The 26,233-nt window shown below is 30.2% G+C and overlaps 2 protein-coding genes across 2 annotated transcripts; both read right to left on the bottom strand.

Moving 5' to 3' along the window:
- On the bottom strand, positions 1–21,000 carry LOC113388552. The gene is made up of 11 exons (XM_026625922.1): positions 20,900–21,000; positions 16,932–16,985; positions 16,658–16,708; positions 16,519–16,569; positions 16,031–16,081; positions 14,865–14,967; positions 11,222–11,351; positions 9,605–9,801; positions 7,716–7,824; positions 4,383–4,636; positions 1–528 (listed from the first exon to the last, which is right to left on the bottom strand). Exons 1-11 carry the CDS (start codon positions 20,998–21,000, stop codon positions 1–3), a joined length of 1,629 nt encoding a protein of 542 aa, XP_026481707.1.
- Positions 21,001–22,160: 1,160 nt separating this feature from the next.
- Positions 22,161–26,233, bottom strand: LOC113388550 (WD repeat-containing protein 74). The gene is made up of 6 exons (XM_026625921.1): positions 26,041–26,233; positions 25,561–25,819; positions 25,157–25,358; positions 23,330–23,532; positions 22,735–22,936; positions 22,161–22,307 (listed from the first exon to the last, which is right to left on the bottom strand). Exons 1-6 carry the CDS (start codon positions 26,108–26,110, stop codon positions 22,161–22,163), a joined length of 1,083 nt encoding a protein of 360 aa, XP_026481706.1. The 5' UTR covers positions 26,111–26,233.

Raw genomic sequence — 26,233 nt, 5'->3', positions numbered from 1 at the left:
TTAATAACCGGTAATGATCAAACAATGAATGGATAAATTACATATGTTTAATATGGATCTAACCAACCTCTTACGATTTCTATGACGTTTTATCTTGCGATTCCTATTCTTGGCTTGTAGTATTTCGATGGTTTTGTGCTTACCACCAGTCGGACTTCCTTCGTTAGGCTTTTCTTTCAACTCCGCCTTGTCTTCCTTAATTGTTGTGTTGGACGTTTCCGTGCTAGGTTCCGTCACCTGAACTTCCTTTCCATCCTCAGTTTTCTTCTCCAGGGCATCTTCACCATCCTCAGTTTTCTTCTCCAGAGCATCTTCACCATCCTCAGTTTTCTTCTCCGGAGCATCTTCACCATCCTCAGTTTTCTTCTCCAGAGCATCTTCACCATCCTCAGTTTTCTTCTCCAGAGCATCTTCACCATCCTCCGTCTTGACAGTTGTGACCTCCGGAATATCTGCTACAAAACTTAAAATATCCTTTTCATCGGCCTTAGGCTCGGCAGGTTGTGTCGTCGGAGCTTCCTCGTCGCCCTGTTGGTAGTGTTAGAAGAGAACGATAGTATCGATACTGAGTAAGTATCGATACTTTGACTTCGATACTGGGTACTTTTGGAATCGATTCTTCAGCACGATTCTTTTGGCGGTATCGATACTTTGCGCCGATTCTACTCAAAAAGAATCGGCTATATTTTTGACCCCAACAAAAATTCGACCGCATTTTATAAACAACACTCATTCTATTTTGTCGCGGCGAAACCTCTCTTCATAGATAACGAACGAAACAAGCGATAAGTCGAGTGCGATATGGTTTTTGTTAAAGAAAATGTTTATGAATGCCCCTAGTTCGAAGCCAATGATTAACAATAAATAAAAGAATTAGAGTTTAAGATTACGTACGTCGATAATATAATTTCTGTTACCTCCGAGAACATATGTTTATCAATGATAATAAATTTTGTATATTGTATGCAAAAACCTTGTTATCTGCGAAATTGTCACGCAACCAACTTTGGTTAAATAATTTATTAGGACATTCGATTTCCGATTCTAATTTTTAAAGCCGATACTTGTTTTTTCTAAAATAAATACTATTTTATAATCGCTAAGTATTTCCATTAAAATTATTAAAATTCCCATTCTAATATTTAAAGCCGATACTTGTTTTTTCTAAAATAAATACTATTTTATAATCGCTAAGTATTTCCATTAAAATTATTATAATTCCCATTCTAATATTTAAAGCCGATACTTGTTTTTTTCTAAAATAAATACTATTTTATAATCGCTAAGTTTTTTAAAGCCGATACTTGTTTTTTCTAAAATAAATACTATTTTATAATCGCTAAGTATTTCCATTAAAATTATTATAATTCCCATTTTAATATTTAAAGCCGATACTTGTTTTTTCTAAAATAAATAGTAATTTATAATCGCTAAGTATCCCTAAAACAATACTATTTTTTAATTAATGAGTATTTTTCTTTGTGATATAAATTAGCCGATACTAAATTCATAAATGAATACTTTTGTCACAAAACAATACTTTTTTTAATTAATGAGTATTTTTCTTTATAATATAAATTAGCCAATACTAAATTCATAAATGAATACTTTTGTCACAAAACAATACTATTTTTTAATTAATGAGTATTTTTCTTTATGATATAAATTAGCCGATACTAAATTCATAAATGAATTACTTTTGTCACAAAACAATACTTTTTTTAATTAATGAGCATTTTTCTTCTTGATATAAATCGAATTTGAAATTAGTATCGAAAAATTATTGTTTTGAACTTCTCAAAATTTTGAAAATGATGCTGATTTAACAGCATCAAATACAGGCAATAGAATTTATCATAATATTGTAATTCGATCTGTAGAGAGTTTTAGATCTCTCTTGCACTTATAGTAGAAGAGCCAGTGAACTATTTGACTAACCTGTTTTCTCAAAGCTAGAATTTTTTTTAATGATATTTTATTATCGGCCCATTAAGAAAGTACCATTCTGGCAGTCATTCCGCGATTGCGTCATCATCCCTTCAATTTGTGAAAATGTAAAAAAAAATTTTTTTATAACTTGCTCGCACAAGGCTCAAATTTTGAGGGTGTCTTCTTTTAACTGTTCAGAAAGCATATGTAAAAAGCCAGCCCATTCTGACGGTTGCAAGGGTCTGCCAGACGAGTACATATTTGACTAATACCCTTGTATTTGAATAATTTATATACCATTTTGAAGGTCATTTTGAAAACATCCGTTATACCAAACTTCAACTTTGTATCTCACCTTATGGCCGAGATATCATTGAAAATATGCCAAAGTGGCCCCTTTTACAAACTCAATTTTTGGCGTAACCATAAAAGATATAGAAAAAAAATTACGTGATTCTACTCATATTGGCTTAAACCACATAATGTATAGTAATATATGCTAAATAATCCTTTATTATTAGCTAAAAAGGATAAAATAATTTTTCAATTAATGTTTTCGGATAGTGCGTTTTGTTTAATTACTTTATTATTAGCGTTATTTAAAAGCTTATTGTTTTCTCTTTTAGTACTGCAAATATGGTTTAAATCAAATTTGTGGAACACATTGAAAAATTGAAGAAACCAGAACCAGTACACCCGCGCGTAACGCTAATTGGTTCGATCGGGTTATAAAAAAAATTTTTTTTACATTTTCACAAATTGAAGGGATGATGACGCAACCGCGGAATGACTGCCAGAATGGTACTTTCTTAACGGGCCGATAATAAAATATCATTAAAAAAAATTCTGGCTTTGAGAAAACAGGTTAGTCAAATAGTTCACTGGCGCTTGGACTATTATGTTTGATTTTGGTGAAAAGTACTCAATATTAGCGATACTGAGTAGCAGGGCCGGTCCTGCCTTGCATGCAATGCATGCAAAAAATGCGGGCGCACGCCTTAGGGGGCGCCAACACTAGTTTCGGAAATTAAATTTATAATATAATATTAATAATTATTTATATAAAATCTAGAATTAATTATATAAAACCTAGAATACTTAATAAATTATAATAAACAATCTAACTTAACTAGGGATACGAAGGCACAAAAAGCATATTTATTTTGCAATGTGATAGACTTAACTAGAGACAATTAATCGATTAATAACTCTGCAAATTAATAAATAACAGCTCTGTTTATTGCTTAATCTACTTATTCATTTTTTTTTGTTTGAAGTTACCGTGGAATCAAAAAAGAAATTATCTAGTTTTCAATCCCATAAGCGCAAACCTGCGAAATTTTAAATTAATTATTGGGCATTATTGACGAAAAATTGCGAGCTGATTTAGTTAATACGGAACTTGTTAAAAATATAAATAAATTATAATCGGGGAGTCAGAGCTTTGATGGCATGTTTATTCCGAGAAATTGAATTGTAACTTTTGCTTTTGTTGCAAATGTTTCGTATCTGATGAATTTTGAATGTTGAAGATATGCGTGGTTAGGGTTATGGAAATAGAACAAATATGAAAAATGGAGGCAAAATTTACTTTGGAACGGAAATCTTAAGGCTTTTTTTATACCTAGTGATGTCCATACTCTGAATTTTTAACTAGGCAGAAATAATACATATCAAATATGATAAGTTTTTTTTCAATATAGTTTAAGAAATGTGTAATTTCTTTGCAGTTTTTACTGATTTTTGGACAATACTTCTAAAATACTTTAAAAATTTAACTTTAAAATAACAAACTGATACTCTAAATATGATGGAAAAGCAAGGATGAATACCATTTGGCTCTTACAATATCAATAAGGAGAAGTTTACGACGCAATTTTGGATATTGTAAATGATGAAAAATTAAATTAAATTAAATTTTAAAAAATCCAACATAAAATACGAGTGTTATGATTGAAAATTGAAAGCTAGTTTTTTTAGCTCTCTTGGCATGATTTGCTCAATAGAATATATCGCATAATAAATAAGTAAAATGTTTTAAAACCCAAATATTATAATTGCACATACGTTAAAAATAATTGAAAATTTAAAATTATTTGATTATAATCAATCCGCGAATCGCCTCGATTTTCTAAATAAATTTAAAATGAATATATCTTATACGCTTTTAGATTATATCTAATATATTGCGTACTAAATTCAGAATAATTAAAAATTATTTTTTTTAAATATGCAAATATTTGTATAATTTTAATGATAAACAGTTAAAATTAATAAGGGGGGGGGGCGCTAGAAAGAAAGTTGCATGCGGGCGCTAAGGACCCCAGGACCGGCCCTGCTGAGTAGTATCGATAGTTTCGCCACGATACTTTTTTTGGAATCGATACTTTGCCTCGATTCTTTTTTCAGTACTCGGTGGTATCGATACTTTGCCTCGATACTTCTAACACTACCTGTTGGTTGTCGTCGTTGTTTGAAAATTGGTCAAACGCCGTCGTAGCCTCCTCCTGTTCGATATCCTTGAGAATGTCCTCGTCGTCCGATGTTGTCTTGGTCTGCTGTGTGGCAGACATTGCCAAAATTCTCCTGACGTCGTCCATGTTCGGAGGATATGTCGATATGCGCTCCTTTCCGTACCGTTCGTTGATTAAGGCCTTCAGACGATTCAGACGGCGAACTTTCGCCAGGTCGACCTTTGGACGAGGCTCTGAAATAAAAGTGATAAACGGTAATAGTTTTAAGAAAACAGAAAAGGCACCGTGCCTTAAGGCAAATTGCTTGAACTTCCCGTACCATAATAGAATATTCGAGGAATATTAAGGGACCGATTCTGCCGCAATGTTATGATAAGGTCATGTTATGAAGAATTTTCCATAGTAATATAGACAAAAGTTATGCGGTTGGTGTTCAGTCAGGCGAATTTCTCAGGTTTTTTGATGCAAAACATAACCTAAAAGCCGCACAAATGTCAAAAAAACGATGTTAGATAAGTGTGTGTTTCTGATTCCTCTTAGATAACATACGAGTGACGTTGCAGTTTATGCTTAAAACGCCGGAATGAACAGCAAATACATGATATTTTGACAGCATTCAGTATGATTCATTCGCATAATGTATGGAGGTCGGAGCGTAACTTAGCTATGCCGTAACATTTCTCTGTTATGCGCAGAATCGGTCCATAAATGTTTTCAAATAGATTATTATAAATATTGTAACTTATATATGTTTACAGAAAAATAAATAAACAAAACTTAATCAATCGGATTTAAAATGAACGGGGCGTTATATTATCTAACGGGGCGTCTATTAATCACGTGAGAAAGTTTTTAGGAATTTTTGTACCCCCGCTCCCCCTTGGTGATACATGGTGATATTCAAAATTACCCCCCCTCCCCCACCAAACATCAAGTGTATTTTTAATTATGTGATGAAACTAATATTTTTGATTTTTTTTTTGAAAACGTTCTAATTTATTTAAAAAAATCCGTCAAAAAATAAATACACGTGATATCTTACTATATCCCTCCTTACGCCACGTGATATTTCGTGATTTTTTGTCAAACGCCCCCCCCCCTCTCTCTAAAAGCCTCACGGGATTAATGGACGCCCCCTAATATTTATAAGAATTATATAAATTGGATGCAAAATTTTATTCGAAGTATATTAGAAGGGTTTAGAACTTTAGCCAGAAATAAAATTAAAATCCGAATTATTTTCGATATTCAAAAAAAAATAATTTCGTGAAAAACAAAAAAAAAATTTTCAGTATTTTTCCAAAAGCTATCGTTTCATCAACACAAGCAGAAACTTTTTGAATCAAATCAGATGTTGAGTTCTTTCAAAAACTGCCATTTTTTGCACATTTTACTCGGTATCTCCGAAACGACTGGACCTGCATTGGCCAAAAACTAATAACCACTTCTCCTTATCATTACAAATTGAATGTTTTTCGAAACATTCAAATCGGATGCTCCAAGTTCTCAAAAACTCGATTTCTATTTTCTGCACTCTTTGCTCTTTATCTCCGAAACGGCTGGACCTGCCTTTGCTAAAAACTAATCAGCACATCTCCTTATCAATAGAAATCGAAATTTTTTGAACCATTCAAATCGGTTGATCCGTGCGCCCGAAAACAAAAAATGCGGACATACAAAACACACACACACACATCCATTTTTTCGGAGTTATGCCAAAATGCCCAGAAACTTCTGAAACGTGAAGATATGCAAAAATTTACATTTTCAATTATCGGCTCATTACTATAACTTACCCGTGTCATCTTCGTGAACTTCCCGTAAAGTAAAATCGAAATTATTTTTTTACATATCTTAACGTTTCAACTTCTTCTGAACATTTTGGCAAATTGTAAAAAGGGGATGTGTGTAAGGGATTCGATGGAGAGACGTGCTGATTATTTTTTGTCTAAGGCAGGTCCAACCGTTTCAAAGATATTGTGGGTAAAAAGTGCACAAAAAAGCAATTTAGTGTTTGAAAAAACGGATCACCCGATTATAATGATTCAAACATTTAATTTGTATTGACAAGAATTGTTTGAAAGGCAGTTTCACCGGTTTGGGAGATCAAAAAATAAGTAAAAAAAGCCATTTGGCTGGCAAAAATGAACATAAGATTATACGCATTAAATTATCAGATAGATAGATATTTTAATAATGAGTACAATATTTGTTAACATTTCTTAATAGTGTTAAAAGTTCAAATTTCTCAGTATAAATCTACTGGCTTCGATGATTCAAAAAATATTCAGTTCGTATTGGCGCTGGAACTTAATAGTTATTTTTTGCAAAAGGCAGGTCTAGCCATTACAAAGGTACAAAGAAAAGGTTGCAAATTACGTTCATGCATTTTGAGAGGACGGTTCATCCGATTAGAATGATTCAATTGCTTGTGTTGACGGTGTAGAGAAATGATTAGTTTTTGGGGAAAGGCAGGTCCGGCAGGTTCAAACTTTGGGCAAAACATCAAAATTTTCCAAAAAAAACTAATTTTGTAAAAATTTCAAAATAATTCTAGTTTGTTTAAATTTTCAAAACTCAAACAAATTTTCATAAACATGCAAAGTTTTGATTTAAATTTCAAATATTTAAATCACTTATATACTTGAACAAAATAATTGTATCTTAGCAAATTCTCTGTCTGCATTCTTATAAATAATTGTTGAACAAATTTAATTTTGGTGTTTACCAAAAACTAATCAGCAAGATTCCTAACTTTTGACGTGAAAACGTGGACAAAAATTTTACAAAGAAACGGCTTGACTGATCGTCGCACAAACGTTAGTCCTCATCGAGATACATCGAATGGCTTTTAAATTTTTGAAAACGTCGATTTACGGTAAAAAATCTGTTCACACACACGCACATACACTTACTTTTTAAAATGTTGGTCTCATTCGTTTCAGAATGGCTTGAAAAATGGAAAAAACATAAAATTAGCAAAGAAAGCGTCCATTAATCACGTGAGTTTCTTAGAGGGAAGGAGGATATAGTAAAACATCAGGTGTATTTATTTTTTACCTGATTTAAAAAAAAAAAACAAAAATTTTTAAAAAAAAAAATCAAAAGTTTTACCATTTTTCCCGTAACTAAAAATCCTTAAAAAGTTGATCACGTGATTAATGGACACGGCCAAATTGAATTTTTGGACAAAAACATAAACTTCACCTTTGAAAAGTTACCAAACGCTATTAATTTTTGTAGTAAATATTTTTTATTACGGTACGGAAAGTTCCAGCAATTGACCGTATAAGTTATATTCTTTCTACTAACTTTTTTTAGGGTTTGGATCATTCAAAACCACCGAAGTGCACTTCTCCATAACTCTTGTATCTTTTGGATATGTATTGCACGTATACAGGAGAGCATGGCAGGGACCTCCCTAAAAACAAACATTATATAAAAATTCCCTTCCGGGAAGGGTATGGGCGTGTTTCCATACAAAATTGGTTCACCAGAAAATCCGATATACCAAATTTCAAATCCGTAGCTCATCATCTGGCCGAGATATCATTGAAAATATGTGAAAGTGGCCCCTTTTTTCAAAGTCGTTTTTTGTTGCAACTGTAAAAGATATCGACAAACAAATAACGGTGCTCTATTCACATCGGTGTGTACTAAATTATTAATAATAAATATTGTTTAATAATTATTTTTTAGTGCATGAAAAAGTGAAAATATTTTTTCGTTTTGAATTTTCGGATAGTGCAGTTGTTTGGACTAATTTTTAATTAGCATCGTTAGAAAGGCTATTGAATTTTCTTTTAGTGTGCAAAATTTTGTTTCATTTCATGTGGTAGAACACATTCAAAAGTAGAACTAGATGGTAATGGTATTTAGCCTTGAGGCAAGTTACATGAACTTCCCGAAAAGTGTAAATAATCGACTTAATCAATAAAAAATAAATTAATTTATGAGTGATTAAAAGTATTCCGAGTGAATTTATTATACATAATTGAAAACGAACGAACACGTTAACTCGGAGTATTTTCTTGAAGCAAATTTTCAAGGACTTTAATGGTTTAGTATGTTTAATAAGACCAAGTACTCTATCATTATACCGAGTTAATCGTCTAATTTTAATTTTAACAAACGTCAAAAAACTTCTCTTTTTCTCAAACTTTGATGAATTTTTAAAATTAAACTACTTGTCGTAAAACCGTAATATTTCAGTAAGTTCTATAAGACCACGATATATATGCCAAAAAAGTTCCATAAAAATCGGCTTAATTTTTTTTCAACAGTTAATTACAAGAAAACGGCTCGGTAGATTTTCACCTAAAACTGATCAGTATCATTCCCAACTAATCTTAAGTTTTTCATACCGTGAAATATATTAGTCAGAAGCTTACACGGCGAATGAAAATAATCAATAATAATAATTATTGTTTTATTCGGCGCGTTGGATTTTTTATTATGAATAATGAATATACTTATATACAAGATATAAATAAATTTTGGTTTTTAATAAATATTTCCTTACTTATATACATAATTTGTCGAGACGCGCGATAACGACGAGCCTTATACTCGCTCGTCGCTCTTGCAAAGCGACTTTATATGGGTGTTCTTGTACCGGCAGCGCGTGTACTAGCTTAAGTTTTTCCAACTTTTCTCCAAAAGTTCCACTTACATTTAAATGAATTTTTGAATTACAGAAGAAAAATGTACAGACTTTCGAATGATGCTAATGTAAAAGTAGTCAAAAGAGCCGCACTGGTAAAAAATAGAAAATAAAAAATCATTTTCACCTTTTCACGCACTAACAAATATTTTTTTCACATTATTTGTTATGAACAACATAGACAAGATCAGTATAAATAGAATGACGTTAACATTGTTTCGATATCTCTCATATAAGGTTGTCAAATATCTCCCTTCCGCCTTTTTGTATTATAAACCAAGAGCAAAAAAGCGGAAGGGAGATATTTGACAACCTAATATTTCCGACAAAAAGTGAGTTTGAAAAAAGGGGCCACTTTCACATGTTTTCACTGATATCTCGGCCAAACGATGAGCTACGGATTTGAAATTTGGTATTTCGAATTTTCTCGAAAATACCTATAAAATGGCATCAAAATTATTTAAATACCAGGGTGGGGCCAATTCTGTATGGAAACTCGCCCATACCCTTTGTTGTATCAATATCAAATCATTTTTACCACAAACGCTGTAAACGGGTCAGGGGTGGGTTTTGCAGTTGTCTCATTTGATAAAAGCTCTCTTGTAGAAGAAGTGGAAGCGTGTGAAGCTGATTTCGTACTCTTTGCCAAAGGCGCCTTCGTAGTAACTTTAGCAGCTCTCTTGTGTAACGATAAAGACGGCGGCGACGTCTCGGTGGTTGTTTTCGGGTGCGGATCTGTGTAAAATAACCAAAAACTAGTTGGTTTGGTATTTAGCCTTGAGGCAAGTTACATGAACTTCCCGATATGTGTAAATAATCGACTTAATCAATAAAAAATAAATTAATTTATGAGTAATTAGAAGTATTCCGAGTGGATTTATTATACATGATTGAAAACGATCGAACACTTTGACTCGGTGTATTTTCTAATAGCAAATTTTCAAAAATCACCAGTTTTTATAATTGAACCAGTTTCCATAGGACTTTAATGGTTTACTATGTTCATTACAACCAAGTGCTCTATCGTTATACCAAGTAAATCGTCTAATTTTAATTTTAACAAACGTCAAAAAAACTACTCATTTTCTTAATCTTTGATTAATCTTTAAAATTAAACTACTTGTCGTAAGTCCGTGATATTACAGTAAGTTCTATAAGACCATGATATATATCGCCAAAAAAAGTTTCATGAAAATCGGCTTAAATTTTTTATTCAACAGTTAATTACAAGAAAACGGCTCGGTAGATTTTCACCTAAAACTAATCAGTATCATTCCCAACTAATGTCTTTCGAACTGTTTTTGATTTTTTTAAATCGATTCGGTAGTTTGAACTCAAATGTGGACGAAAAGTTTAACACTTTTTTTCAAATTATAAAGAAACGGTTCGGCAGATCGTCTCACAAAACTGACAAACGATAGTCCTCATTGAGATACATGAAATGGCTTTTAAATTTCTGAAATCGGTTCAGGCGTTTTTGAGAAAACGTCGATCAAAATTTAATTTTGTCAAATGTCAAAAAAACGATACTAATTATTGCAAACTTTGACGATTTTTCAAAGCTAAACGGCTTGTTATAGGGCCGTAATATTTTAGTATGATCTACAAGACTATGGTATCTACCGTCAAAAAAAAAAAATCATAAAAATCGTCGAAATTTTTTTTTTAACTTTATTACAAGAAAACGGCCCGGCCGATCTTTACCAAAGACTAATCAGCACGATTCCCAATCAATATCTATCGAACGGTTTTTGAATTTTCAAAATCGATTCAGAATTGCGGGCTAAAACGTGGACGAAAAATTTTTCACTTTTCTGCGATTTACAAAGAAACGGCCCGGCCGATCGTCGCACAAAACTTAGAAACGCTAGTCCTCATCGAGATACATCGAATGGCTTTTAAATTTTTGAAATCGGTCCAGCCGTTTTTTGAGAAAACGTCGATTTACGGCAAAAAATCTGTTCACATACACACGTACACACACATAGTTTTTCCTTAAATTTGGCCTCATCCGATTCAGAATGTCTTGAAACGCCCAGGAGAAAACATAAAATTAGCGAATAGGATTTTTTGATGAAAACATAAACTTCTCCTTCGGGAAGTTAAAAAAATCAGGATAAAACCAGACTCACCTAGATCAGGATAACACAAGTACCTGTTGTTTCGATAACTTCAATCCAAGGCCTCTCCTTGCCTTCATCCTGCACCAGTTCACTTAGGCCACTGTCATTGATGCTGGTCTTTTGTCCTTTTGACTCAAGGAGACGTTGTTTATCGGCTACCATCTATAATGTAGTAAACGAAGAGGAAAAAAGGGTTTAACACCACTGAATTTTTACTGTGTTTCGATTTGCATGAAATTTTGGAATTAGGTTCATCTTAAACGGCGGGGGGTTGCGACCCCATATGGGATCGTTCAAGTATTACGTCAGCAGATTTATTACAATCATTTACCCCCCCCCCATCTCCCTTGTCAGCAAAAGTAAGCAAAGCTCTTACCCCCTACCCCCATGCTTACGTAAACATTTTGCAATTAATGTAAAAAAATAAAAGTACTACCTATATATAATAATCATCATCCAGACTCCCCTGCCCCCCATGTCAACCCAAAATAAGCAAATCAACAACCCCCCCCCGCCCCCCTATAGTGCTTACGTAATACTTGAACGGCCCCTATGAATAAGTAGACATTGAACCATTTTATCACCAGAAAACGTTTTTATTATTATAGGATACAATTAAAAAATATCGTTTAATGCATTTACCTTGCAATAAAATCATTTTCAACCCTAAAACCCTTCCTCTAAATTGAAAAAAAAACACTTAAAAACAACTTTCGTATGATATAATAAAAATTACGTATAAAATAAATGATATTTTATGTTTTCTATATAGATTATCAAATTTTTAACTCTTTTTACACCCTTGAAAATAACCACTTAATGAAATTTTTTTTGCAAAAATCAGTTTGAAATTGAGAAATTCACAATATGTTCAACTTTTAAAACTACCCTTGAATAAAAACAGTTAATATATAATTATAATAATAATTTTGTATTATTATGATCAACATAATAATACAAAATTTTGTGGTTAGCTCCCCTCCCCCCCAAGATATATGCTAAGCCAATTAATTCATATTATTTCACAATATACGTTTTCATTATAAATACACATAAGCATATATAAAAACAACAACATAAAAACAATTAAAAAAATCCAAAACAGTTTAAAACTATGATAGCAGACCATATTTATACTTTAAAACACAATATAGAATTTTCTAACCCGACTGTACTACAATTCGAACAAAATTTATTCAAACGAAGAATTATAGAAAGATCTTTTTTAACTATTTACAGCAATAAAACAATAAATAAAAGGAATGAACTTAACACGCTGTGCGATACAAACCTCTTTTGTTTAGATAATATTTCCAAATTTCTCACAAAACAATAAAAACGACGCGCAAGTTATTCGCAATTCGTTCCACACATGTGTAGAATCTTGGTAAAAAATATTTTTTAAAATGTCCTTTCTCCAATATATCTTCAACCAGTCTACGAACAACACACTATCCAATTGTGATTTTTTAAATTATAGTATTTTGTGAAAATATTGTGTAATTACAAGTTTAATGTATATAATACATAGTGTAGTGCTTTACCATATCCTGATACCATGGATTATTAAAATTTTCCAATTTAACACTAAGATTAACTAATTGTAAGTACTATTTACTATTTTATTTTCTCTTTTCACTCCAATTCTTCAGTTTTAGTTTTAATTTTATTTTTAGTTTCCACTGTTCATTCAGTGGAAACTAAAGGCTAGGATTATAGCCGAAACGTATGGATTTAAAATAAATTTTGGAAAGAAATTCATGTTTTTTATTGATGTTATGCCCGATTACTAGACATGGTTTATATATATATATATATATATACTAGCAAACCCGACGAACTCCGTTTCGCCACCAGATGGTTTCGTGAGAAAGATGAAGAAATTTTTTGTTTGTTTTAAATTTGAAAAGAAAAAATTTAATTTTATTATACAACAGTAATGAATTTATTTCGATTACAAAAATGAAGTATTTTTTAGTTGAACTTCTCTAAGTAAATGAAAGTGAATCCATAATTAATTCGCAAATTTTCAACTAATTTTCTTAGCTATAAACGAAACGAAATCGTTTTGTGCGTTCTGGAGTTATATCGTCAGGAAGGAAAACCCGACTTATTTTTATATATATAGAAGATAATCTATTTGAAATTATTTAAAACAGTTATTGATTATTTTTATTACTCGAATTTTTAATTACGGTGCGGGAGTTCCAGCAGCTTGCATTAAGGCACGATGCCATGCACAACTAATTTTCTTAGCTATAAACCTTGCGGAGCCCGAGACCTTTCCAACGAATGCAAAATTGTCGAAATCGGTTCGTGCGTTCTGAAGTTATTTCGTCAGGAAGGAAAACCCGACTTATTTTTATATATATATAGAAGATATATATATATATATATATATATATATATGTATATGTCAATAATTTTGGGCACCAAATACTGCTTATTTACACATTGCTCGAAATATGGACACAATTCGACAAAAATGCGAATAATAACTCATAACTCTTTTAATTTTGACTCCATCACAATTTGTAATATACCATTTGAAAGGTTAATAAAGGGCTTAAACTTTTTTCATCATAATTTTTTTCGTAACTCCTCTCATTTTGAAACGGAAAACGGTTAAAGGGCTCGAGAGAGACTCTGATTGCACGGCCGCGCACTCTTTAAACAATCATAACTCTGTCAATTCTTGTGTAAAAGAAAAATAATAAAAAACAATTATAAGCCAGAAAGATCCCTTTGATTTTTATCTATATGGTTTCTCACGTATCTTATAGTCTTTTTGAGATATAATGAAAATAAGTTCGATTTTTAAAATAATCGGAGAAAAAAGTTTTTACAAAATTGTGAATTTTCTGAAAATAGTTTGTACTAAAGTAGTGAATCTGCTAAAATTCATCAAGATGTCTATAATGAAGTAAATTCTAGATGGAATGTGAATTACTTTAATTCTGGTGGAAATGGCGCTCATTAAACCATATGATTTAAAAGAAAAAAACATCGTACTCGTATATGCTTCTTATTTGCATGATAGCTCACTCATTTTACACGCAAAAAACTTGTAACAGCACTCATTTTAAAGCTTATGTTGAGCACTATAAAACCCAATTTTACCGAAATGCATAAAATGTAAAACCTCGCTACTAGATTGCTTTACATACAACAATTAAATCTTGAACGAAATAAAAAAAGACTTTGCTCTTTCAAATCTTGCTTTATATTATTCCTAGAACACTTTATAAAACACCGATTTATTAAGATTTTTATTGACATTATTTTGTTCATTACATGATTTTCGTTAAAATGTATATTTTAAGAGATATTTGCAAAAAATCGAAGAAAAACGCTAAAAGTATATGAATTTTTAGTGGCCAGTAACTTGAAAGTATTAGTTTTTTTGAAAAACTTTAAAAGACATTTTTTTCTTATAATAAGCTGTTCTATATATATCTGACGTTATTTTGGAAAGATAAAATTACACAACTGAGAAGGGGTGTCAAGCTTTCACTTTTGAACTTGAGGGTAAGATGCACCTAATTCCAAAATTTCATGAAATTCGGAGCACAGTAAAAAAAATTCAGGCCCAAAACGCTCCATTGACTGGAGTACAATCAGATCAGTTCAATTCAATTTTTTTATCAATAGTAACAGAAAAAAACCTTTGATCACCTTTGATACCAGATTTAGATTGGCCTGCTTGTTCATATTCTGGAACTTCCTGTAGTCGTCCATGCTTGCAAACCTTGGAGGATCACCAAACATGTGGGATTTCCTGAAATGTAAAAAATCAATTTATTAGCAATACAACTGAATATTCAAGAAATAGAGAGAAAGAGAGAGAATAAGAAATAACTAGTGGTGTATGGCATCGTGCCTTAAGGCAAATTGCTTGAACTTCCCGTACCGTAACGAAATGTTCGAGGAATATTAAACGTTTTCAAATATATTATTACAAATACTGTAACTTTCATTAGTTTTGCTATTTTTTGTTATATCTGAGCAAATCAAATGTGAATAATAAATAAATCAATTTATCTCCAGAACATTAACAATCGTCATTTCATTTCGAATTCAATTTAAAAAAAAAATAGTTGCCTAATTTGCACAAAATTGAAAAAGTGCTCCCGTATAGTCACAGTCTAAACGCATTTGCAAATAATTCTGTGCGACATTTTCACTTATACTGTACGTTTGTGGGCGGCATTTTCACATTTTTCAATAGTTTTCTCACCAAATTGGAAAAGTGTTCCAGTGCACAAACAGTCTAAACGCACTTGGGTAAACATTTGCACCAGAGTGGCGCTTAGACTGCGCTTAGCCTGGGTAATTTTTTGAATTTCTAATCCAAAATTACAAAAATATTTTATGGAAAATAAAAAAAGATGTAATAATTTTTTATCCTCAAAAGCAATTGTTTTGTCAATACAAGCAGAAAGTTTTTTACATCATTCAAATCGGACGCTTAGTTCACTCAAAAACTGCCATTTTTTGCACATTTAGCTCTGTATCTTCGAAATGACGGGACCTGTCTCTGCCAAAAACTAATCAGCACATCTCCCTATCAATAGGGATCGAATGTTTTTTAAACCATTCAAATCGGTTGATTCGTGTTCCCGAAATCGTCGACAAAAATGTGTCCGCACACACACACACACATACACACACACAGACATACATCCATTTTTTCTAAGGTATGCCAAAATGTTCAAAAACATTTTGATGTGTTTAGAATAATCAAATCGAATAAAATATTTATGAAGTAAAACTGTGAAGTGATTTAGATAAAAATTAATAATAATTATATGAAGTAATAAAAGTTGATTAAAGAAACTTACTGTAATATTTCACTTTGAGCATCGTGTATATTTTTTGCCACTTCATCGTATCTGAAAGAGGAAAAATTAATTAAAACCAAAAACATGATTAAAAAGTCATATACTCGATCGCAATTAATAGTTTGATACATTTTTATAAATTCAATATAAATTTTAAATGTGGGCGTCATGGAAGCATTTTGTGGGCGACCAAGATTCGTTTCTTAAGAGTTAAAGAATAAAAATAAATATCTTCTCACTTATGTATTTACAAAAATAAATAAAAAGATTTTATTTTATTCATTATTATTTTTATTTAGTTTTAGATTAATTTTTATTTAGTTTCAGTTTTAATTTTTACAGAAACCAAAAATTCGATAAAATTATTATCAAAAAAAAAAAATTGATAGGTATAATTATTATTCAGGATTTATATATTTTAAGTTTTTTGGTTAAATTTATATTTTTTGGAAATATGTTAGAACAAATAAAAGAAAATTAGTACTTACTGAAAATCATTCTGATTGGTATCAGCCAGGCTTCTCGATTGTTGTTCGTTACTATAAAAAAATTTAAATTTTAATAAAACACAGAAACTTAATACCAAATGCCATTTACACCTAGTTTAATTATTATTGTTTAACTTACGGCAATGGATCTGCATGTTCGGCTTGTGAAGTCTTCAATAAATCATTATGTCTGTAAAAATAAATTATTATTTATTTAATAAATTATTTTAATAATAAATAATAATAAATTATTTTTTTGTATATAATAAATAAATAATTTTTTTACTCACTCTGAAAAATCAGTAAAATCCGGAAATTTTTTATGTAGTTCTGGGCGTCTGAAAAATAATATAAATAAATAAATGTATTCGAGTTAGAAATGTAAAAAAATATTTAATGAATTCTGGACTTACACTTCGTCTTGAATATTTTGACTTGGATCTAAAAGTTTGGCCGAATCATCATAACTAAAAATAATAGTAATAGATAAATATACATTAGGGTGTACATTTTCGAATTTCTTTGCTCCAAGGGCTCAAATGCTTCCAAAGTAATAAAAAAATAATCTCTAATAGTTTTAGCTCTTAATATTAACATTTAGATAGTCCGCAATTCAAGTAAAACTTTCGTATATTTATTATTAAGTAAATTTTTGCGCCATCTGTAATAGCAGACTTGTAATTTTGATGGCAATTTATTACTAATGATTTGAGCGTCAACATCACCAATTAAATAAATATTTTGCTGCAAAATTAAATTTGATGTCATGATGTATAAATATTTCGTTAAACTGTCATGAATATCCAAACTTTTAATTGAATTGCGGACTATCTAAATGTTAATATTAAAAGCCAAAACTTTTAGAGATTTTTTTTTTATTAATTTGGAAGCATTTGAGAACTTGGTAGCAAGAACATTCGAAAATGTCCATATTAAGGACCACCCTATATATATATAAAAATTTCGTCAATTATATTATAACAGATTTTGCATTATTAAATTTAGTTTTAAATATTATTCAGTATAATCTGACTCTTCAACTTACTTTTATTTTTAAAGTATGTTTGAAGTGAAACTTCTTTAGACGCTACTAGGGTGTAAATCTGTACAAATGCAACGGAAATAGCGTTACGCCCGAACAGTTCGTCATTCGCTCTCGATAAAATCATTTTTATACGGGTCGATTGTGATTGGTCGTCGTGTCATGTGCGAATGCCATAATATTACATCGTAGTACAAATCATGATTTAATAAAAAATGTCAGAATCAGATGAATACTTTATCCTGTCCCTCGTAAATAATTATAATGAAAATAGTGTCTATAAATCTTTGAAGTTATTAAAATGGAAATTATTTTTAGGTAAGACAGATATTACAGATGCTCAAAAAATAAGACTGTATCGCCAGCAAAAAAGTAAAAAAATGCAAACAGTAAATGAATGTATGTTAATTTTAATTACATGAAGTTCTTCAAATACAATTACATAATGAGTGAAATTGTAAAAACAATATTTGTTTAGGCGTTGTTTAACATAATCCACTGTGTGAACAAATATTATAGAATTTATTAATCAGCAATTACTTCATTTCTGTAAAAGTTCGAGTCCTAAATGCTAATTACAATGACAAACCGATCATGTCATATTTGAAGTATGACTTTAATTACATTATTGTTTTTAAATATTATACATATTTTTAATGCTATTATAAATATATAATTTATAATATATCATTATATAAATGTTTATAATGGTCGACACTAATAAATGTGTGCATCACGAGTGTTACAACATTACTAATAAACATTATTCAAAATTGTTATACGATGTATTTATTTTTAACTTAAATGCCGTCTCGTACAATAGCAAAAAAGTTTTACTTCAATCGCGTGTGAACTTTACGCGCACTCCTTTTTTATTTAATTGACTAACAATAAGTCAATTAATTCATCACTTACATCTAGTTCTATACTAATTTTCCACTTACCCGTAAATCAGTGCAACTAAAGTTAAAAAAACCGTAAAAAATCTTAGCTTAAACATTTTACATTAGCATTTACTAAAGACTAACATAATTAATTTTAATTTATCAAATAAAAACTATTAAATTCAAAAATACGTTAATTACAAAAGTTTTGACAAATATCTCGAATTAAATTTTTGTTGTAAGAAAAATAACTGATTATCACTTGTTTGATATTGTCATCATGGATTTATTTAAACTGTCAGCTTTGTTTAAAAATGTTTCTTTTATTTTTTTATTTGACATATAAAACAAATTTGACTTTAATCCTAGAAGTATTTTTTAACGTTATTTTTTAACTAATTTGTAAACTATTCTTAAGCAAATTGCTGGAACTTCCCGTACCGTAATATTCGAGGAATTTTAAATGTTTTTAAATAGATTATTATAAATACTATAACTTTTATTATTCGTATTTTATAGACTAAATGTAGAAGCTTATAAATTGGACGACAACGTTTATTTATGTTTACATGAAAAGTGAATAAACAAAACTTAATCAATAGGAGTTAGAACTGAAGGACTTTATCTCATATTTCAAAGAATTATATAAACTGAATTGCAAAGTTAAAATTATTTATTTAAAGTATATAAGTGAGCTCTAGAATTTTAGCTAGAATTAAACCTAAAATTTTAAATCCATATTATTTTCGACCATTAAATAAAAGTTGAATTTTTTTCCCCGAAATTTTGAAATAAAACTAGTGGTGCATGGCATCGTGCCTTAAGGCAAATTGCTGGAACTTCCCGTACCAATAATTAAATTTTTTTAAAAAGATTCAATTTTTTTTAGAACTTTGGAAAAAATTAGATTTTTGAAAATTTAAATTTTTTGAAAAAATGTTACTTTTTTGAATATAATAGTCTTGAAAGAACAATAGGCTTCCGTACAACACATTGAGAGTTTATTTTCTCCTTTAAATAGCTATTTTAAAGTATACCGAGTTGCTGTAGGTCAGTATAATGTTAAACAATATTGTACACGATTTAATTTTACACAAATTTCTCTGATATTTCATTAAAATCGGGCCTACGGTTTAAAAGTTACAAGAGATGCAAGACGCCAAACGAATTGGTGTACTATAAATAATACGGCGGGTCAAATAAGGGTCAAGACTTTGTGACGTCACATATGTCGTGTGGGGTATCAAATAAAAGGTCTCAACGAGCACTATCTTAATAATATAATAAAAACTTCAACAAACTCACAGGGTACGTTTAATTTTTTTTGAAAAGGTTGAATTTTTTTATGCTTTAAAATATTTGAAAATTTTGAACTTTTTTAAAGCAATCGCTTTAAAGCTGCATTGGGTTTTTTCTAACAGAAATATTTGTCCCGGATCAAAAATTTTTGCCCCAGATTGTCCCGATTTTTTCGAAAACTAATACATAAATTAACAAAAATGTAAAAAAAATTAACAAACGCTATTTTTTTTAAATTAATTATGAAGAATATTGTATAAAATTATATACAAAGCCATGTTTACTTATCTATGTACAAAGCTCAAAAGCAAAGAAACATGAATATCTTATATAAAAAAGTATTGCATAAAATCGAATAATAAAATTCTTAATAAAAGTTTGCGATTGAGATATATAAATAAAAACTATTAATATATATATATATATATATATATATATATATATATCTTGATAGTTTTTTCGACGTTGAAACATATTTCAAAGTAACTAGCAGCCCATTCGTCGAAATAAAAAAGGTATAAAGTGTAAATACTTTTATTTATACGTTTCGACACAAGATGCGTGTCATCATTCAGCAACTACAACAATTTGAAAATTTTATTACTAATATAAACAACAATATAGATTAATTGTAGCATAGAGAAACATTATACACACCACAGGACAAAAACACTCAACAAAAATTTATTTTAAAAAATTAAACTTAATAACATATTAGAAAAAACATTTTTTTAGAAAAAATTATGAATAACTAAAAGATTTGAAACTAATTTGACTAAAAGTTATAAAATACATAATTGTGAGACGAGAAACACGCCCATACCGAGCATCCAGACTCGACTGAGGCGTATTGATAGGAATGGGAGGGGACGCATCAAGGACAAGATCATATGCTCAATTTCAATCACACTTTTAACACTTCCCATCCTATTATCCTTTATATCGAAAAAAATAGTGACCTTAGAAAATTTGCTGAATCCTTTTTTATTTCATTAAATTCCTCCTCTTGTGTTAATAAACGCAATTCATCCCACCTTTTACATGATAGTTATCAGATTGTTATTGATTTTATTAAAAAAACAAAAAATTAATTTGCTTATCTCTTTTTATTTTTTTATTATCTTACAATATTGTTTTTTCTTGTTCTAACGTTTACATGGTTTTCTTTTTCCTTTTGATCAATTCCAGTTCAAGCACTGTTTGTTCGAGGCGTTTTTCGTGCTTCGAGAATTTTGTCCTTGATGCGTCCCCTCCCATTCCTATCAATACGCCTCAGTCGAGTCTGGATGCTCGGTATGGGCGTGTTTCTCGTCTCACAATTATGTATTTTATAACTTTTAGTCAAATTAGTTTCAAATCTTTTAGTTATTCATAATTTTTTCTAAAAAAATGTTTTTCTCTAATATGTTATTAAGTTTAATTTTTCAAAATAAATTTTTGTTGAGTGTTTTTGTCCTGTGGTGTGTATAATGTTTCTCTATGCTACAATTAATCTATATTGTTGTTTATATTAGTAATAAAATTTTCAAATTGTTGTAGTTGCTGAATGATGACACGCATCTTGTGTCGAAACGTATAAATAAAAGTATTTACACTTTATACCTTTTTTATTTCGACGAATGGGCTGCTAGTTACTTTGAAATATATATATATATATATATATATATATATATATATATATAATATAAACAAAGATTGTTTTTTATAAATTCTAAAATAGCGCTTGTTAATAGTACTTCGCCCATTTAAGATAAGTATAAAATCAGTGCAAGAATGATAGCATTCTAGATCCTCCCCCCAAGAAGTAATGCCTAACGGCAACTTCCGCGGGGACCAGAGGCAAGGGCAAAGCGGAGGTTTTAGACGGTTTTATAACCAGGCGATATTGAGTCCGACATACCCAGACAAAAGACCTAGTCTGGGATGCATAAAGTCATTTCTTTCGCTATACAAAAAAAACTTATACATACCCATGAACTTTTAAATGATTATTTTTAGCGGAATTCGCTCTTTGAAGAGTTGAGTATATTTCAGTGCAAGAATGATCACATTCTAGATCCTCCCCCCCGCAAAGTAATGCCTAACGGCTCTTTCCGTGGAGACCAGAAGCAAGAGCAAAGCGGAGGTTTTAGTCGGTATTATACCCAGGCGGTATCGAATCCGGCATTCCCGGACAAAAGAACTAGTCTGGGATGCGTAAATGCATTTCCACACACACTCCAATTTTTTCTAAGGAATGCCAAAATGTTCAGAAACTTTCAAAACGTGAAGATATGCAAATATTTTCAATTTCAATTTTTGGCTCATTACAATAACTTATCCTACTTAATATTTATACTTTATAAATCAAACTGCATATATACATATTTCAAATAAATATGTATTAACAAAATCTTTATAACATAAATAAAAAAAACTTATTGAATAGTCGGTAAACCGCTCAAACAATCGTCCTCAGAATCCGATCCATCTTGTGGTTCTTTCTCGCCATCTTCAGGAACCTTCTTGGTTTTAGTTTCGAGATTTTTAACTAACAAACACGATGGCTTTGTTTTTATATAAACCTGCAGGAAAAAACTTACACTTAGTAAACAAAAGTTAATAAATGATACTTTTTTTAGTCAATCAAATAAATAAATAATAATTAGAAATAACTTTTGTGTGTTGTTATTTTCTTTTTATGCTGATTGATGAGGCAATTCTGCCGTAACAAGACTCATAAAATAGCGTTGTCATGGCAACAAGCAAGGTGTAATCTCATGATAACTGCATCATCTAGAATTCTATTATCATAAGATTATTCCTTGCTTCTTTATATGTAAAATACATCTGATCACACAGCAATTAGATAAACATTTTCATTATTTTCACTACCAATAAACAAGCATAAGAAAGTGTTATCATGACAATGCTATTTTATGAGCTCTATTATGGCAGAATTGTCCCATGAATTTCAGGATTTACATGTGTCTTCTTCTTTACTAATCCTACCTTATAAACTAGCTTCTTAGTGTCTCGATGATGTACTCTCAAAAACCTGTCCAAAGACACGCTTACAATAAATGGATCTTTGTCGTCACAGTATATTTTGGTTACAGATCCAGCAAAGTCTTTATATGTATTCAAGGCTCGTCCTTTGGCTCGCAGATCTATTAATTGCATTGTTCCAGTTGTTGTACCAACCAAAACCGTCCTAGAAGAAAAAAAATATAAAAAAATTAATTATAAGCAATAACACATACTTTATACTTAACATTTATCATTTATCATTATTTTATTTATTTATTTATTTAAATATATAGCCCACAGATTCCTCCAAGAGGACTCAAAAATACAATTTTTACATAATGAATAACAATTAAAATACATACAAAATTACAATATATAGTTATAAGCATAAAATGCTTACATGAAATTACATATAATGCAGAATGTGACAATAATATTTATAAACAGAATAAGATAAATAATGAGATATTTGAAAAGAAAATAAAAAGGTTAACTTGTGCAGATGGAGATTATTTGATTAGGTGAAGTGTTGTGAATATCTATTTCATTATTAATTAAGTTAAAGTTTCATTATTACCTTTCTTGGTGATAGCAAGGACTAATTGCTGTTAAAGCTGTCTGCACATCGACTATTGTGACAGGCCTGCGCTGTGTTCTGACATCGTACAACCTAGCTTTACCATACCTCGAAGAAGTTGCTATTAGACTTTCATTTTCTGGTAGAAAAACTGAATCGGATACCCATACAGGCACTTCCATTTGTAGAGCATCGTGAGGCTCCTGAAATAAATAATTTTTGTTTTAGTAAATAGATTTATTTAATTTTATTTTATTTAATTTATTAGATATATTTAAATAGATATAATTAATAATATATCTAATAAATATATATAATATTTACATTTACATTTACATTTACATTTAGATTTACATTTAGATTTACATTTAGATTTATATTTATATTTATATTTAAATTTATATTTTTAACTTCCCGTAGGGTAAGTTATTGTAATGGGCCGAAAATCGGAATTGAAAATTTTTACATTTCTCGACGTTTTGAAGGTTTCTGAACGTTTTGGCATACCTCAGAAAAAATGGATGTGTGTGTGTGTGTGTGTGTGTGTGTGTGTATGTATGTGTGGATACAAATTTCCAGTCACGTTTTAGGGCGCACGGATCAACCGATTAGAATGGTTCAAAAAACATCCGATTCCTATTGATAGGGAAAAGAGCTGATTAGTTTTTGGCAAAGGCAGGTCCAGCCGTTTCGGAGATACGGAGCAAAGAGTGCAGAAAATAGAAATCGTATTTTTGAGAGAACGGAGTATCCGATTTGAATGATCTAAAAAACATTCAATTAGTAATGATTGGGAGAAGTGTTTATTAGTTTTTGGCAAAGGCAGGCCCAGCCATTTTGAAGATACGGAGCTAATATGTAAAAAATGGCAGTTTTTGAGAGAACTAAGCGTCCAATTTAAATGATTCAAAGAACTTTCTGCTTGTCTTAACAAAATAATCGATTTTGTAATAAAAAAATATTTTTTAGTTTGTTGTACATCGGAAATATTTATTTTTAATTCTGACTATAGTTCTAATATACTTTACAAATAATTTCAACTCTGCAATTCAGTTTATATAATATTTATAAATATTAGACAATGTTACAATATTTATAATAATTTATTTGAAAACATTCAGTAATCCTCGAGTTACGGTACGGGAAGTTCCAGCAATTTGCCTTAAGGCACGATGCCATCCACCCCACTAGTTTATATTTATATTTACATTTATATTTAAATTTACATTTTAATTTACATTTACATTTATATTTATAGAGATATTTAAAGGGATATTTAAATTACAGGACATTTTAATTTATATTTACAGGAGAGGGAGAGGGAGGAGAGGGAGAGGGAGAGGGAGAGGTAGAGAGGGAGAGGAAGAGAGAGAAGAGAGGAGAGAGGGAGGAGGGAGAGGAGAGGAAGGAAGAGGAAGAGGAAGAGGAGAGGGAGAGAAGAGTGAGAGGAAGAGGAAGAGGAAGAGGAAGAGCGGGAAGAGGGAGAGAAGAGTGAGAGGAAGAGGGAAGGAAGAGGGAGAGGAAGAGGGAGAGGAAGAGGGAGAGGAAGAGGGAGAGGAAGAGGGAGAGTAAGAGGAGAGGAAGAGGGAGAGGAAGATTTAGAGAAGATTAGATTAATAGGTAGGAAGATTGATAGGAAGATTAATATTAAGAGGGATATTTAGATGGATATTTATATTTATATTTATATTTATATTTAAATTTACATTTTAATTTACATTTACATTTATATTTATATTTATATTTACATTTCAATTTACATTTATATTTATATTTAAATTTATATTTTAATTTGCTTTAAGACACTTACTAGTAGTTTTTACTTACATTTTTTGCAGTAAATGTACTCGTCCCGGTATTAATATCCCAAACTCTGGTGTTATTATCCTTTCCACCGGTGACTAATAAATTTTTGGAACTTGAACATTGTTGGAATGCTGATACATGTTTGCCGACATTGATTTCCTTTTGCTTTTCATCGTTTTCCCAAAATGTTAGATCACCTTCATTTGTGCAAGTTGCTGTAATCCTAAAGAAAAAATAAATATATAATAATATAATAAATATATAATAAAACTAAATAAATAAGTTTATTATATGTAATGACTTCTTTGGTTAAAAAATATTTTCTATATATAAATTTAAGAATGTTTTAAATTAACAAGAAGCAGAAATTTAGATAAAAATGTAATGAATTCAGTACAAATATTCTTATGAATCTTATTAATTACTTTTTGCACTGAAACACTCCAACAATAGGATTCTTATCCTCCACTCTCAAAACCAGCTTTGTACCTTCCTTCTTTGTATTATACAATCGCACAACATTATTCTTTTGTGCAAACAATATTTGGGTCTTCTCCGGGTTGATCCAACACATAGAAGTAATCGATGAGCCAACATCGGTTTCACATGTATCTTTCAAGTTTTTTATTTCTTTTAACTTTTTGGCATCTTTTGAGTCTTTGTTTTGGGAATTCGTTGTACATTCTGAAAATCAAAAATAGACATAGTGAAATTAGTAAGAGAATGAGTCATAACCTAAAAAAATGAGAAAAGAAATTTAAAAAAACTTGAAATCAGGAGTAGGAGAAATAGAAATTGTCGAAAGTAAAGTTAATAATAGATAGTTTATTTATATATTTTAATCTATATATATTATATGTATATATCATAAATAGTTTATTATCAAATTATCATTTACCACTTACTTTTTAATGTTCCTATTTGTGATCCAATGTATATCTCGTGTTGTTTATTATATGGCGATAGCACTTGCATGTTTTATTTAGATTTTTTTAAACAATTTGCATAAATATTAATTACTTAATTAACAAAATTAATAATTATCAATGTAAACACTAAACACTTGTCAAATTATTTGCACGTGTGAATTGAACATAA

This window comes from Ctenocephalides felis, unplaced genomic scaffold (assembly GCF_003426905.1).
Source record: "Ctenocephalides felis isolate EL2017-DRISC unplaced genomic scaffold, ASM342690v1 CF-g0.4_SCAFFOLD_03572, whole genome shotgun sequence".
Taxonomy (NCBI): Eukaryota; Metazoa; Arthropoda; class Insecta; order Siphonaptera; family Pulicidae; genus Ctenocephalides; species Ctenocephalides felis.
This window is presented reverse-complemented; position numbering and strand designations above follow the sequence as displayed.

Excerpts from the sequence above, each read along its gene's own strand:
- LOC113388550 (XM_026625921.1), bottom strand. The coding sequence starts at position 26,110 with ATGCAAGTGCTATCGCCATATAATAAACAACACGAGATATACATTGGA. Across the intron at positions 25,820-26,040 it reads ACAAATAGGAACATTAAAAA|AATGTACAACGAATTCCCAA; the intron begins GTAAGTGGTAAA and ends TTTGATTTTCAG. Across the intron at positions 25,359-25,560 it reads GGAGTGTTTCAGTGCAAAAA|GATTACAGCAACTTGCACAA; the intron begins GTAATTAATAAG and ends TTTTTTCTTTAG.
- LOC113388552 (XM_026625922.1), bottom strand. The coding sequence starts at position 21,000 with ATGGGAGGGGACGCATCAAGGACAAAATTCTCGAAGCACGAAAAACGC. Across the intron at positions 16,986-20,899 it reads AAAAGGAAAAAGAAAACCAT|TTATGATGATTCGGCCAAAC; the intron begins GTAAACGTTAGA and ends TATTATTTTTAG. Across the intron at positions 9,802-11,221 it reads TGAAGTTATCGAAACAACAG|ATCCGCACCCGAAAACAACC; the intron begins GTACTTGTGTTA and ends TATTTTACACAG.